The sequence below is a fragment of the Aotus nancymaae genome, unplaced genomic scaffold (assembly GCF_030222135.1).
Source record: "Aotus nancymaae isolate 86718 unplaced genomic scaffold, 86718_ANA_hifiasm-v0.15.2.pri h1tg000006l, whole genome shotgun sequence".
Taxonomy (NCBI): domain Eukaryota; kingdom Metazoa; phylum Chordata; class Mammalia; order Primates; family Aotidae; genus Aotus; species Aotus nancymaae.
The window spans coordinates 23,745,649-23,761,307 of record NW_026988417.1 but is presented as its reverse complement, the minus strand read 5'-3'; the positions used below and the strand labels follow the sequence as shown (position 1 = coordinate 23,761,307).

The window sequence follows — 15,659 nt, the reverse complement described above, 5'->3', positions numbered from 1 at the left end:
AGAAATATTGTAGTTTATGCATTGGATTTTTTCTGAATTTTAAAAAATGTAAATAACTTTCACTGTAGTTCAGCCATTATATATTTGATTTTTTATTCACAGTTTATTTGAAGGTTTTCCTTGGCTTTTTTATAGCTGATATATATGTAGAATAGTAAATATTGCTATAATTTAAGACCATGTAAGAACCCTTGAAGACAGCTTCAAGTAATTTACTGTTTTCTTTCAGGTTATAGTTATGAGCGCTACTCTAGATGCAGGAAAATTCCAGATTTACTTTGATAACTGTCCTCTCCTAACTATTCCTGGGCGTACACATCCTGTTGAGATCTTTTATACTCCAGAACCAGAGAGAGATTATCTTGAAGCAGCAATTCGAACAGTTATCCAGATTCATATGTGTGAAGAGGAAGAGGGAGATCTTCTTCTTTTCTTAACTGGTCAAGAGGTATTATTTTAATTTTCTTCAGTATTTAGCTTTTGACGTACTATTTTTAATATGCAACAACTTTAATCATAAGACCATGGCATGTTAATCATGTTTTTGTTGTTTCAATGTTCTTCTTCCACCTGATTGTATTAATATGTAAAATATATAACCTCTTATATCTGTATACTGTAGGAGTACTTTTTTATACCACTAGAGTTTGTGTTATAGTTAATTATTTTAAGAGTGTTAAATGCTTTTGGAATTTCAATATTTTGCCATTGTAGTCTAAGAGATCCCTGGGATATAAGTGGTATTATACTGAAGCATGACTTTGCATCACGGCTGCTTTGAAATCAGGTTATTCTCATCAGTTGTTTAGCTTGTGAGAGAACTTGCATGCCTATTCATTATCAGAACATTTCAGTTTGGTTTTGTCTTCCCATATGCTTATGAGGGTTGGGAAGGATGACTAAAAGTTCTTAGTTAGAATTTACTTCATTTTTATATATAAATTTTATTCTCGGATATAGTGTTTTTAAGCTTATTTCCAATAGGGTGTTTATAGGCGTGCTTTGGAATTCTTGAGTGGCTAAATAAATTCAAAAGCTATTTGGATAATACAAAGTTTTAAAAAGCCTTTTGCTAAAGGGTCTTTGTTTTTTGCGGGGGCGGAGGGATAGTGTCTCACTCTGTCACCCAGGCTAGAGTGCATTGACATGATCTCTGCTCACTGCAACGTCTGCTTCCTGGGTTCAAGTGATTATCTTGCCTCAGCCTCCCAAGTAGCTGGGATCACAGGCGCACACCAGCATGCCTGGCTAATTTTTGTATTTTTAGTAGAGATAGGGTTTCACTATGTTGGCCAGACTAGTTTCCAGCTCCTGAATCCAGGTGATCGGCCCCAAAATGCTTTTTTGTTGGCATATAAACAGCATTTGTGCTGTAATGCAGTATTAAGGCTGTTGAGATAATAATTTTGTCCTCTTGTGTCTGGTCTCTCTAGTTTTTCACTTCTTCCAAAGTACATAGTACATTTTTATTTTTTAAATCACTATTTAAAATTGTCATCATACTCAGATAACAAGCATATTGAGAGTCTATCAGAAATATCAAATGGCCTCATGGTTGAGGACCTGAAAAGTTTTTCTCTGTGACAGCTTTGTGTGGTTCATAATTTTTAACTGTGAATCTCACAGCTGGGGAAAGGAAGGGAGTAAGCGCAAGAGTTTTCAGATGTGTGCTAGAGTATAAGTCTTTTCATGAAATAAAGTGCTGCTCTAGTTATGAGTTGTAGAGTTTTGGGGAGAAGGTAGCAGAAAACCTAACATTTTGTTTAGATTTCATTCATTGTATTTAGTAGAGCTGGTCTAAAGTAAATATTAACCTCGTTTTTGTGAACCTTTGTTATTTTTACTTGGTAAGTTAAATGCTACTATGAAATCAGTACTCCTTTCTTCATAAATTTGAATAGCCTCCATGAAACTGAGTTATCTCATAAAATTTTAAAACTGGTTTTTAAGAACATATTCTGACCACTTAAATAAAAGTGCTTCTATGGTCACCTAAGTTAATTTGGGGTGACATATTCTGACAACTTAAATAAAAGTGCTTCTACTATAGTCACCTAAGTTAATTTGGGGTGGAGGGAGAACAGTTTAAATTGTTGCCTAGATAGGAATTCGATAAGAGTGATTGTAATTAAATAATTCTGTTTTTAATTTTGCTTAGTAAAATGTGTTTTCAACATGCAGTGTATTAATTGGTAAGGTCCAAATTAATTTGCTAACATATTGATGATTTTGGAGCTAAAAATCTTTTCTCAAATCAAAAACTCCTGAACTTGTGTCTTTTTTCTCAGTATTGCTGATGACTAATAATATGGCTGCTGTTGGGACAGTGAAACTTCCTTTTCCTTCTCTACCTGTTTGTGTTTATATTCTCATGAATGCAGATACGTTTTATGGCATTCTCAACGGATAGTGTTGACTTTTTGGAAGTTTGGCAAACCTCAGGGGAAATTTTTATTGCAAGTTTTAAAACTGTTGAGGACTTTGTCTAAAAACATAAGTATTATGGGACTTCTTCCACTTCCAAACCTTTATGTCCTACATAGTCATCATTTTATTTTAGCTCCATGCATACTTAGTAGGTTGAGTAGTCTAATCTCCAATAAAGTTGGAATTGTCATTTTAAAATATTGGAGCCATAAAGCAAATGTCTAGTTTAAGCGCTTAATTTTTAATGTGTGAAATCTGTGTATTTTGTGACTTTTTTATTTTTCATTCATATATATACAGTAAAATTCACAAAATTGCAGATACTCTTGAATGTTGGAAGCCTAGTTTTGTATTATGTTGAAATCTTTAAGTTGGAGAGCTCTTAATTTTTTATTTGCATGCCAGCAGGGGGCATTCTAATCTAGGCACAACATTTGAAAGCAGTATTTTCAAAAATATTTGTTTGCTTTGTTACATTTTTTATTTAGATGAATAGCATCTACTTTCATTTTCTTTTAGAAACTTGCTATTTCAAGGGGGATCTATTAACATTGAGTCCTTAATAGTAATTTTCTGTGTTACAATTTTTGAGACAGATAACCTTTAAAAAAACTGGTGTGTTTGAAATAGGTGAAAAGTAATTTATTCTTTCTTACCGTGTTCAAGAACTTTGTATTTTTTGATACAGAAACACAACTGAACATAAAAAAAATGAAGTAAATGTCTTAAAATTTTTCCTTGCCCTTTAATATCATTGTCCTTTGAATAAAACCCAATTTGTTGACAAAGGTAGCTTCTGATTGGGTCATTTATTGGACAGGCCGCCTAGTATATAGTAAGTGTTTGACATACTTCTGGCTTTAATTGAATTAATACTTCAGTAAAGTTTAGGATACATTTGTCTGCAGTGCTGCCTTCATTTTTAAGTTCCTTTGCCTTTTCCAGAGCTGTCATACATAATCCATCTCTCAATTTTTCTCTGTCTTGATATTCGTTGTCTTCTCTTGAATGCAAATGCCTTAGAATAAAGTCACGTGCCGCATAAAACATTTTGGTCAAGACAGACTTCTCAGATAGCAGTGGTGCTGGTCCCATAAGTTTATAATGGAACTGAACATAACCTTGCAACATCATAGCACAACAGATTACTCACTGCTTTGTGGTGCTGTTAGTTCAGACAAACCTACTTTGCTGCCAGTTATTTAAAAGTACTATATAGCACATAAAATTATGTACAGTGCATAATAATAGGACGTTGTTAATGGTTTATGTATTTACTATACTACATGTCCCCCACCATGCACAAATATACTGCCAGTGATATACTACATGTTTTATCATTATTTTAGAGTGTGCTCCTTTGACTTAAAAATGTTAACTGTAATGGCCGGGTGTGGCAGCTCATGCCTGTAGTCCCAGCACTTAGGGAGGCCAAGGCAGGGGGATCACAAGGCCAGGAGTTCAAGACCAGCCGGGCCAACATGGTGAAACCCTGTCTCTACTAAAAAAAAATACAAAAATTAGCCGGCCGTGGTGGTGTGTGCTTGTAATCCCAGCTACTCGTAGGCTGAAGCAGGAGAATCTCTTGAACCCAGAAGGCGAAGGTTGCAGTGAGCCGAGAGCATGTCACTACACTCCAGCCTGGGCAACAGAGTAAAACTCCATCTCAAAAAAAAAATAAAAAAAAAATGGTTTATCCTAGCACTTTGGAAGCCTGAGGCAGGAGGACTGCTTGAGCCTAGAAATTCAAGATCAACCTGGGCAACACGGCAAAACCCCGTCTTTACCCTAAAAAACAAAAAAGTTAACTGTAAAACAGGGTCAGGAAGGTCCTTCAGGAGGTATTCTAGGAGAAGGCATGGTTATCACAGGAGATGACAGCTCCATGTGTGTTACTGGCCTTTGAAGACCTGCCAGTGGGTTAAGATGTTAAGGTAGAAGATAGTGATATTGATGATCCTGACCCTGTGGGGGCCTAGGCTAATGTGTGTGTTTGTGTCTTTAAACCAAAAAGTTTAAGAAATTGAAAAAGTAAAAAAAAATTTAAATTAGAATAAAGCTTAGAGAAAATATTTTTGCACAGCCATACAGTGTGATTATGTTTTAAACTAAGTGTTATACAAAAGAGTCAAATAGTTGAAAAAATTTAAAAGTTTATAAAGTTAAAAAGTTATAGTATGCTGGCCGGGCGCGGTGGCTCAAGCCTGTAATCCCAGCACTTTGGGAGGCCGAGGCGGGTGGATCACGAGGTCAAGAGATCGAGACCATCCTGGTCAACATGGTGAAACCCCGTCTCTACTAATACAAAAAATTAGCTGGGCACGGTGGCGCGTGCCTGTAATCCCAGCTACTCAGGAGGCTGAGGCAGGAGAATTGCCTGAACCCAGGAGGCGGAGATTGCGGTGAGCCGAGATCGCGCCATTGCGCTCCAGCCTGGGTAACGAGCGAAACTCCGTCTCAAAAAAAAAAAAAAAAAAAAAAAAAGTTATAGTATGCTAAGGTTAATTTATTATTGAAGAAAATAATGTATCAAAAAAAGAAAATACATTTTAAAATAAATTTTGTGTAGCCAAAATGTACAGTGTTTATATAAAATCTACAGTTGTGTACAGAATGTCCTAAGCCATCACATTCACTCAGTACTCACTGACTCACCCAGAGCAGCTTTCAGTCCTGCAGACTTCATTCATGGCAAATGCCCTCTATGGGTGTACTGATTTTTATCTATTATGCCATATTTTTACTGTGCCTTTTCTTTGTTTAGATGAAGAAACACTTACCATTGTGTTACACTTGCCCACCGTATTCACTGCGATAACATGCTCCTCAGGTTTGTAACCTAGGAGCAATAGGCTATACCATCTGGGTTCATAAATACACTAGAATGTTCACACAACAACAGAATCGCCTAACAAATTTCTCAGAACGTATTCCTGTCATTAAGCAACGTGTGACTGTAGTTTTCTGAGAAAAAAAATTGTAGCTGCACTAAGACATTTGGGTTAGCCTAGTTCTTAAATATCTGTGTTGATACTGTAAAGGTGTTTGTTCTCATTAGGCACAATGAAGCAAATCTTCCATGTAATTGCATTAGTGATACGTGACATTAAAGCCTAATTGGCTTATTTAAAATGTCTAACACATCAATTTCTTTTAGATTGTGAAAATTGAAAAGGTCATGAGTGCAGTTAAATATTCCTGGGTGAGAAATTTCAATTTTAGTATAATTTGTTGAGAATTAATTAGGAAATCTGACTCTAAGAAAAGGGGTGTGGAATGCAAATAAGGCAGTTACATATTCGTTTGAATATAAAAATCAAAGTTTCTTGGATTGTTTTGGAAATCCCATTGAAATTTGCTAAATTAGTTTTGGTTACTAAATTGAAAAAAGGGTATCCATAAAATGAAAGAAGATGGCATACATAAAAATAGACTGCATAGAATCAGGGTTATTATAAATATTTAAAAATGTTTCAGTATTCGTTTTATTTTGTAGGAAATTGATGAAGCCTGTAAGAGAATAAAGCGTGAGGTTGATGATTTGGGCCCTGAAGTTGGCGACATTAAAATCATTCCATTGTATTCTACACTTCCACCTCAGCAGCAGCAACGCATTTTTGAGCCTCCACCTCCCAAAAAACAGAATGGAGCAATTGGAAGAAAGGTAACATTAGAAATGTTCTTTATAAAATGTTTCACTAATAATGAAAGAATTATTTATGAGATATAAACTATATTCAGTTAGAAAGGACTAAGTTATGGGTGATTGTGATCTAGGTTATATACAACAAATAATTTCCATTTCAAAAAGAGACAAAAAATTCTTTGTATTCTAAAGTAAGAATGTGTACTGCTTCCTCTCCTCCTTAGCAAAGTAAAGGAGGGACTTAGGTAGTCCCTCCTTAGCAAATGGAAGATTTGTTAGGGTGGATTCAGAAAAGGGGATGGTGGCCAAGTACTGTCTTTTCTTCTTTTAAATCACTTGGCACAAAGTAAGCACTTTTTCTTTGGTGTCTTGGCCTTCTGCCTATAATTTTCTTTAAGGCTTCACCAAATATAATGTCTATAGGTATAAAATGTTGACTCTATGCAGACCTCTAATAACAGTAGCACTGATTGCACTGCATGAATATGTTGAGTTCCTTGAAGGCAGAAGCTTCATCTAGATCCTGTCACACAGACAGGAACAAGATTATTTCAGCCCAATTTCTGAGATACTTTGTTGAGGGGCTGAGAAGAGATCCCGGTGCCAGTTTGAAACAGCAGCTCGGCTTTAATTTATTGTTTAAGATTTGGGAGTCCTAACAGAGTCTTTGAAAATAAGATTGCACAATTTTATTATTAAAGGCCTTAAATCACTTGGACAGTGGAGTCAACTAGACTTTTAAACCTAGCCATTTATTAGGTTACATAATAGCTGCATGTGAATTTTGGTAAGATTTTCTTAATTTGTGATCCTAAAGTTTTTCATTTTTTAAAGTTGTTACTTTGATCCCTTAGGGGGATGATTGGCAAGGATTAAGTTTGACAAATACAAGATACTTACATACAAAGCTTTTGTGGTAGCTGCTATAAATTTCTTCAGTTTATTTGTATAGAAGAAAGTCTTACCTGAATTTTTTACTCACATAATTTACTTGTCAGTCAAAATTGGGATCTGTTGCTTTCTTATTTCTATATTGAGGACTAACAGACTGACAACTTCTTTTGTGATTTTTTTTTCCCCGGTATCTTTGCTAGTATTTTTGATGATTACTGAAAAATTACACATTATAAAGAAATATAACTGTGATTATCTTTTACATGGCCATATAAAACTTAAATGAACCAAATATGTTTTTCGAATTGAAAGAATTCACTGAGTGGATATTCAGTACTAGCCTAGTGTAATATAAATAAATTAACAGGATTTGATAGAGTTGTTAAAAATAACAGCTTTTGAGTTTTTTGTAGATCAAGTGTAATAAATTTGACTTTTAGAAAATAGTCTAATCATGGCTTCATTATGTTGAACTTTTAATTTTTTTTTGTCTGTCTCTAGAACATGTTAAAATATTTTTTTTGTGTGTTACCTTACTTGTATTCTCAACTTTGGGGAAAACTTGTCATTTTAAGTGACATTTTTTAGTATATAATTTTGAAGTTGATTTGTGGACTGGGAAGCTCTTTATTCCCTGTGGGCTCTTGATACCTTGTCAGCAGTGATTTAATATATATATATGTATATGTATATATCGAGAGAGAAAGAGAGAAATATATGTCTTAAATATTTATATAATAAAGAGAAGTTAATGCATCCTCCAGGCAGAGCTTTAATTTTTTTTTTAAAACAACATGTGGTCTCACTATGTTTCCAGGGCTAATCTTAAACTCCTAGATTCAATCAGTCCCCTCTCCTGGGCCTCCCAAAGTGTTGGGACTACAGGCATGAACCACCATGCCCAGCCCTCAGCCTAGTTTTTCATTTGTCTTGAAGTCATGTGTACTTTGTATATCTGAATTTGTTTTTAAAATGTGTTTGTTTACTATTGAGTGAAATTGACGTGCAACAAAGGATGTCCTGTTTGTGTATCCTTTTGTGTTGTCCTCACTTCATTGAGTTCAACTTTGAGAAATATGGACGCATATTTTCAATTACACATCTGAGCTCTTTTGCTGTCTTAACTTAAGCCTGTGCAGTAAATTATAGTTTTTTTGTTTCTATTTTGCTTTTTGTGTTTTAGATCCTTAGGATGCTGAGGAGAATTTTGTCTTATTGAAAAGAGTGACTCACCAGTGGCTGGATATGTGATGATGGCCACAGCTGGTGATGGGCTCACTCTGAGGACTGATCGTGAGCTTTTAATTCAAAACTAAGGGCTGTGATGCCACTTCACCATCCAATGATGGTGTTTCAGCCAAAGCTGTAGGACCTCTTGCTGGAAAAACGTGTTATCCTTGCCTTGAGTCAGTTTCATCTTAGAGGTTGAAACAAGCACTGATGTAGCTTCCCTGGACAGTCCTAGGGAGAGTAAAGGAAGACCTCCTTGGCAGTTGCTGCATCATTTTCATTATGAAGAAGAACATTCTGAGGCTCAGCATATTAAGCACAAATTTAAAATTTTCATGCAAGGCTAGCTTATAGAGGAGGGACCTATATAATAGTTTTACTGCTCATATGTAATTTTAAACTTACTGTTTGTATCTAATTGTGAAAAACAAAATACTTGATTTTTTTTGTTAAACTGTTTTACTTTGTTCTAATAAGGATAATAGCTAGCATAAAACAAATATATAAAAGTATTGAAAGTTTTTGAACAAATATAATTAATACAATATTTTAATTTCCATCAAATTAATTGTGATTCTGTATAACTTTATATATTCAGTACCTTTTATAAGGCATTTGTTATTTCTAGGTCTGTTAGTTTGTGCAAAATAGACTTTATAACTTGATTTTGGTATTAATAAACAAACAGTAGCCCTTTAAACATGTTATAACACTAATGGTGAGCAGTTTCAAGTTTTTAGCAATCAGGAAAGGTTGAGAATGCAAATATTTATATGAGAGTAGACATTTTTACCTCTTGTTAAATTTTGAAGTTTTTTTAAAGTGTTTTTGACTAAGTTAAAAGTTACAGAAGTTCTTTACATACATTGAGGTTTACTCCTCAGTAGATAACTTCTCTGCATTTTTTGACTGAGACTTACTATTTTGTGGATTTGGTTGTTATTAAAATACAGCAATAGTTATTTTTTAAATATTCAGTTTTCATTAATTTTGTCCATACAAATAGCTGTCTTTTCTATAGTTTATCCTACAGTTAGCTAATTAATATGATTCAAAGCGTACATTGCTCAATAACAAAGAGAAATGGCCCTTGTAGAAATGGTTCTATATTTTTAAAGAAAGAGTTAATGATCCAGGATCTGAAGATAGCTTACTGTGGTGCTGCTGGGACGTTTACAAGCAAATAAGTTGATGACCTTGTATTGGAGACCTCCAGAGTTCTCTGGGGGCTAAAAATCCAAATTAGTTTAAACTAAATGCATTCTTGTGTCCAAATAGTATTCAGGTAGGGCAAGTGAAGTACTCTGAGTTCTACTTTGAAATGGAGTTATTAAAAAAAAAAAAAAAAAACTGGCTCTATTAGGAAAAAAGTGGGTTCTATTAAAAGGCAGGTTATTGAGGGGGAAAATTTACTCTTAGCACATCTTAACAGCAATGTTAAGCTTTTTACCATAGGGTCTGTTCCATATTAGTCAGTGAGGTTTGAACACTTTTTAAGGCTCTCTGAACACTTACTGCAGTGTTACAATCTAGAAAGCATGTAACAATTATATTCATTCCTACTGGTCATAATGTAAATCCCTTGACAAATTCAGGGTTGCTTGGTCTCCTTATGGGTTCCTGATTGTAGGGTGTGGCATTTACAGTTAGAGCATGCTTAGGGCTATCCTAACTCAACTGCTGAGGTTCCAAAGAAGCTTTTATCATCTGATTTATTAGTTTGCGTTTGTTGTGTGTGTGTGTGTGTGTGTGTGTGTGTGTGTTTATTTAGCTTTAGCTAGTTTTAGTCCTTGAGAAAGTCCTAAAATTTGTGCTTCTGTAAGGACTCAATATAACACTTACATTTTACGGTTTGACTTTTGGTTGGCAATAGTCTCTTAACCAATATCAATAATGACATGTTATACCAAGTTGGCATAAATCACTTAATTCTTAAAACACTTGAGAATCATGCATCTGCGTCTTGTCATAAGTATTACAGAATTTAATACACATACACCCAAACAAAACATGCATACATGATGAAATAATTTTGTGGAGAAAAATTAACTGTTTTTTATAATAATAACTCTTTAAAGAGTTGGTCACATCTGGAAATTTTTATCATACTGTATTATCTTCTAGAAGAAATAAATGTATTTTTTCCAGAACAACTCTTTTAAAAGCAGTTTTCTTCATAAATATATTCAGAACCATGGTTTTCACCCTGGAATTCCACAAAGCCAGAAGCCATCTTCTGTATTTACAGACATGTAGTTGGTTCTGGATAGATTTATTTGAGATTGGGTCTCACTTTGTTGCCTAGGGTGGAGTTCTGTGGCATGATCATGGCTCACTGCAACTTCAACCTCCTGGGCTCAAGCAGTCCTTTCACCTCAGCCTCCTAGGTAGCTGGGACTACAAGCACATGCCACCATGCCTGGCTAATTTCTTTTAATTTTTTGTAGAGATGGGGTTTTACTGTGTTGTCCAGGCTTGTCTTGAACTGGACTCAAGTAATCCTCCCTGCCCTTTTTAAGTGCTGGGATTACAGATGTGAGCCACCATGCCTGGCCCATTCTGTATAGTTTATAGAGCATTTCTACATCCTTACATAATTTATTCCCTACAATCTTATGTTACATAGACTAAGTAATATGCAAGTTATAAAAGGAATACAAGCTTGGGGATATTAAAACTTTTCCACAATTACTTTAGCCACTCAGGTTTGATTGCTAGCTCTGCCTCTTAACCTCTAAATTCATCGCTGCTTTAACTGCAACAAACTGACTTTCTAGAAGAATACTAAATTCAGGTTATGCTTATTCAAGTTTCACCTGTTAACCTTATTTATGTTGTTTGCTTCAGTTCTAGTTGCTAATTGTTCATCTAGATGTCCTGAAGAATGTATTTCAGCAACATCATCAAACCACTTGAGGTTTCTTAATCCTTTGCTAGTTGTCAGTCTTTTCAACTGACATAAGGAAACATTTTGGTTTTTTACTTGTAAAATTATTCTGAAATACTCTGATGGTAGATTCCTATTGTTTTTAAATCCCCAAGGTTTCCTACTGGTATTTTGGGAAGTCTACTGCTTAGTAAATATGAAATCAGAAAATGAGACGTAATATTATTTTAAGTAAAATAGTTGGTGCAGCAAAAGCCTATGATTTTTTAAGCGATTTGATTTATAAAATTGTTTTTAAAATAAAATAGGGTTAAATATAAATCTTATTTTATGTATGTGCCCACAGGCATTCCTGCCCACGTATGCTTTATAAGCTGGAACTCTAGTGCTGGTGCTGTTTCCTTCTCTCCTGAGTAGGTCTCAACCTTACCTTCAAGGACTATCCTAAATACTATTTTTTTCCAGTAAAGCTTTTCTTGTCTTTGCTATTGGAAGTAAACCCTTTTTAAGTTTCACAGTGTATCTTTGGTGCCACTCACACTATCCATGTCTAATCTTCCCTTACAAATTGTAAAAGCAGACTCTGTTTGATTCATTTTCTGTATCAATTGCTTGCATATATAGGCATCTTCAACTTAATACAGTAATCTGTTCTTGAAAATCAGATGTCCTGAGTAAAAATGCTAATGAGGAATCCCCATTTCCCATTGTTTTAAAAGGAAAAAATTGTATGTAACATGTCTGTCTCAAGTCCTTAAATAATTTCCTGAAACATATGTAATATATAGTAAAACATACACATATACAAAACAAGCTATCATATTAGCATGTAAATGCTTTAAACATTTTCTGTCAAAAAATTTATGGTTCTTAATAGTTGCTTTGTATGTAGTGACAATTAACATGTCATCCCTTTGAGACTATGCACTTACCAAAATATTTACATTTGATTCTGCTGATCTATCCGTTCTTTTTTATGCTGTCCATTAATTTGATTAAGCAATATGTAATTTGATTGAGTGGTAACATGAAGTCATAGCTTTGTTGAGAAAGGAGGTTGCTATTGTGATGTAAATGCAGTTTTGGTTTCTTTAATTTTTATTTGCCTTTTAAAGCATTGGCCATTAAAGATCAAACCATATTTCTAGTTTATTTGCTGGTTTGAAATTCCTTATGTTAGTGAAAGTTAATGGCTGATCTTACAGTCCTCTTAATTTTATTTGATATGTAGTATAATTTATATACTCTGTTTCTTAACAGGTAGTTGTGTCAACTAACATAGCAGAGACATCTTTGACAATAGACGGTGTGGTCTTTGTGATTGATCCTGGATTTGCGAAACAGAAGGTACATATTTAGTGGATACTTTATATAAATTAGAGTTGGTTTAACAGTACTTACTACTCATTCATTTAATGGCTAAAATTTACCTTTCAGAATTACTTTCCTATCTTTTTTTGCATTTTCAGATTTCTGCTGTATAAGCCCTTTATGTTCTGGCTGGCTCTCAGAAATTAAGACAGTGTTTAATACGTAATTCTAGGCTTTTTTTTTTTCTTTCAGAGTTGCTTTGGTTTTTTTGTTTCGGTGTAGTTATGGTGGGTATTTTGGCTCGCATATTCATTTAACAGTATGGGTTTAGTAATAAAAGTATAGGATTTCCCTCCCTGTAGTTCAGTCACTTATCCATCATTAGAGTTACTTCTGTCTGCTAGGCACACTCTTTGAAAACAGGACTGTGTTACTCCTCCACAGGGCTGTATACTAAGCATTTTTACTAAAGGAAGTGACTACTCAATAAATAACATGTTTTATTTTTTAAACGTCTTCTGGATAAATTGATTGCGTTTTGTGGGCATACCAAGTTATTGATGGAAATTTTTTCATTAAACAGTAACAGAGTAATAGTACTCAGAACGTCAAGTTTTGAAAGTGCAGGTTTCTTTTCAGGCAGAATCCTTGTCTGTCCAGCATGTCAAAAGCAAAGAACAAGGTCAATCTGATAGAACCGAAATAATCTTAAATTAGGAGGAATAAGGATTATATAAGCTGTCTGTGTTAAAAACTTTTTCATGTTATTTTCATTCAGTCTTTCAGATGACGAATTAGAATGTCTGAAAGCACCTTAAGGTTCAGGATGATGAATTCTCTATTGTAGCAGCATGATTTATGGTTATCAGTATTTCTTTGTTTATTTTGGAATTAACTGTGAGTTTTGGATACTTCTGTTGCTTCACAAGTTTGTGTTTGACTGAAGAAATACTCTTGTGTTATTTCAATTCCAATAGGTCTACAATCCTCGAATCAGAGTTGAGTCCCTTTTGGTGACAGCTATTAGTAAAGCTTCAGCTCAGCAAAGGGCTGGTCGAGCTGGACGTACCAGACCTGGAAAATGCTTCAGACTTTACACAGAGAAAGCTTATAAAACAGAAATGCAGGTATGGGGCATTGCTGTTTCGTGCCTATATGTTTAAAAAGTTAAGTTGAATTTCTTACCAAAAGAAAATTGGCTTTATTTACTTAATCTTGCCCTTTAGGATCAAAAGCTCCTTAGCTTTTCCAGGCGTGAAATGTGTGGTGTAATCAACTTAGATAGTTTTATACCGCCTTATTCGAGGGTTATACATTCCAAGACCTGCAGTGGATGCCTGAAACCTAGAATGTGCTGAATCTTACGTATACTATGTATAATTATCTTTCTTTACAATATTACTTATAGAAGATGCATTCTTATTTTAGATCTTAACAGTCTCAGCATGTGTTTGTTTTTTTTTTTTCCTTGCTAGGTTTCAACTTTTTTTCTTTTACACTTTGTATTTTTCACTTGAAGGAAGCACTTTAGGGCTTCTCTTTGGCATATCCAGATTGCCAGCATCACTATTCTTGCGCTTTGGGGCCATTATTAAGTAAAAAGGGGTACTTGAGCACAAGCACTTTGATACTGCAAAAGTTGATCTAATAACAGATGATTGCTAAGTGACAAATGGGTGTATAGTGTATATAGCATACTACTCAGAATGGTGCCCAATTTACAATTGATGAATTGTTTATTTCTGGAATCTTTAAAATTTTTATGTTGATAGTGGTTAACTGAAACCATGGAAATTGAAACCATAGATAAGTGAAGACTATATACAGATTTCTTTCTGCAGTTCTGAGTTTTATGGACAGTAGCAAGCAGTTTGAATGCTATAAAGATAGTTGGAGAAAAATGATTTCTCTCTAGTCTGATCTTACAAGTATTTATCTCTCATGAGACAGTAGTGTAGAAGTAATGCCAAAACAGATAGCTCAGGAGGCAGTGAACAGATTTTTGTTTTCTGGAACAAAGAGACTGAGGCATGTTTAGCATAACAAATAAATGTTTTTGTTTTTTGCTAGGATAACACCTATCCTGAGATTTTGCGTTCCAATTTAGGATCAGTTGTGTTACAATTGAAGAAACTTGGTATTGATGATTTGGTACATTTTGATTTTATGGATCCCCCAGGTATGACTTATCAAAACATTTTTATCAGATCTTTTAACCAAAATTGACTCAATGTTTTTCTGCAGCATATTTAATATATGTATTAAATACATTTTGCCTTTTCCATCCAGTATGCATCAAGATAAGTCTTAGGTGATAGCATCAAAACTAAAAAGTGACAGTTATATGAGCACTTTTTTTTTTCTTCAAAAGTGATTCTGGCGGGGGTTAGGTAAATTGAATTATCCTCTGGGCATGAAAAGGTGAGAATTAAACTTCCTAATTTTTCTTTGGAAAAAAAGCGTTTGATAAACACATTGATGAATTAGCAATTATTTAATATATTTTGGAAGAAGACAGTTTTGCCTACAGAAAAATTTTGCAGTGTTTCTATGATTCATTGTTTGGTAGATGTGTATAATTGAATAGGATGACAATTTGAGTTTGAGGTTTGTCCACTGCAGAATGAAAAATGAGATTGCTTATAATAGTTTGTACTTTGTCATATTTTTGCTTGCTTAAGGCACTGTGCCTAATAGATTGTTTTTTCCCCCTAGCTCCTGAAACTCTGATGAGAGCCCTAGAACTTTTGAATTATCTGGCTGCTTTAAATGATGATGGAGATCTGACTGAATTGGGATCCATGATGGCAGAATTTCCTCTAGATCCACAGCTCGCAAAAATGGTTATTGCAAGTTGTGACTACAACTGTTCTAATGAGGTCCTATCTATTACTGCTATGTTGTCAGGTAATAGAGGGAAAGGAACCAAAAAAAGCCCAGCTCTTCAAAGTTTGGGTGGACTTCACTTTTGTTTTTGTTTTTTAATTTTTAGTATGATAGTGGATTTTATAGATGGTTTTAAGGAATTAATTTTGTTTCCTGAATACCTTGTAAATAGCTTCGTAATGACATAGTACTTACAAAAGTAAAATAAGTCATTGTGCACAAAAGATAGTAAAACGTTGGCTCTCTTGAGTGCTAATAAAAATTGCAGTAAGTTTGAGCACAGTTGTAACTGAATTCTTTAGTTAAAGGTCCATCACTGCTATCTTTGTGAGGTTTTTTTTTTTTTTTTAACTGCAAGTACAAGAACAACTTAGCTCT

General features: G+C 34.3%; 1 protein-coding gene across 1 annotated transcript in view; it reads left to right on the top strand.

Annotated features, from left to right (window-relative positions):
* Positions 1-15,659, top strand: part of DHX15 (DEAH-box helicase 15) — a 55,326-nt gene that overhangs the window by 27,594 nt on the left and 12,073 nt on the right. The window contains exons 5-10 of the mRNA XM_012472402.2: positions 230-448; positions 5,924-6,091; positions 12,345-12,431; positions 13,373-13,522; positions 14,466-14,574; positions 15,111-15,302. Of these exons, the coding sequence (XP_012327825.1) occupies positions 230-448; positions 5,924-6,091; positions 12,345-12,431; positions 13,373-13,522; positions 14,466-14,574; positions 15,111-15,302 (925 nt within the window). The remainder of the gene's footprint in view (positions 1-229; positions 449-5,923; positions 6,092-12,344; positions 12,432-13,372; positions 13,523-14,465; positions 14,575-15,110; positions 15,303-15,659) is intronic.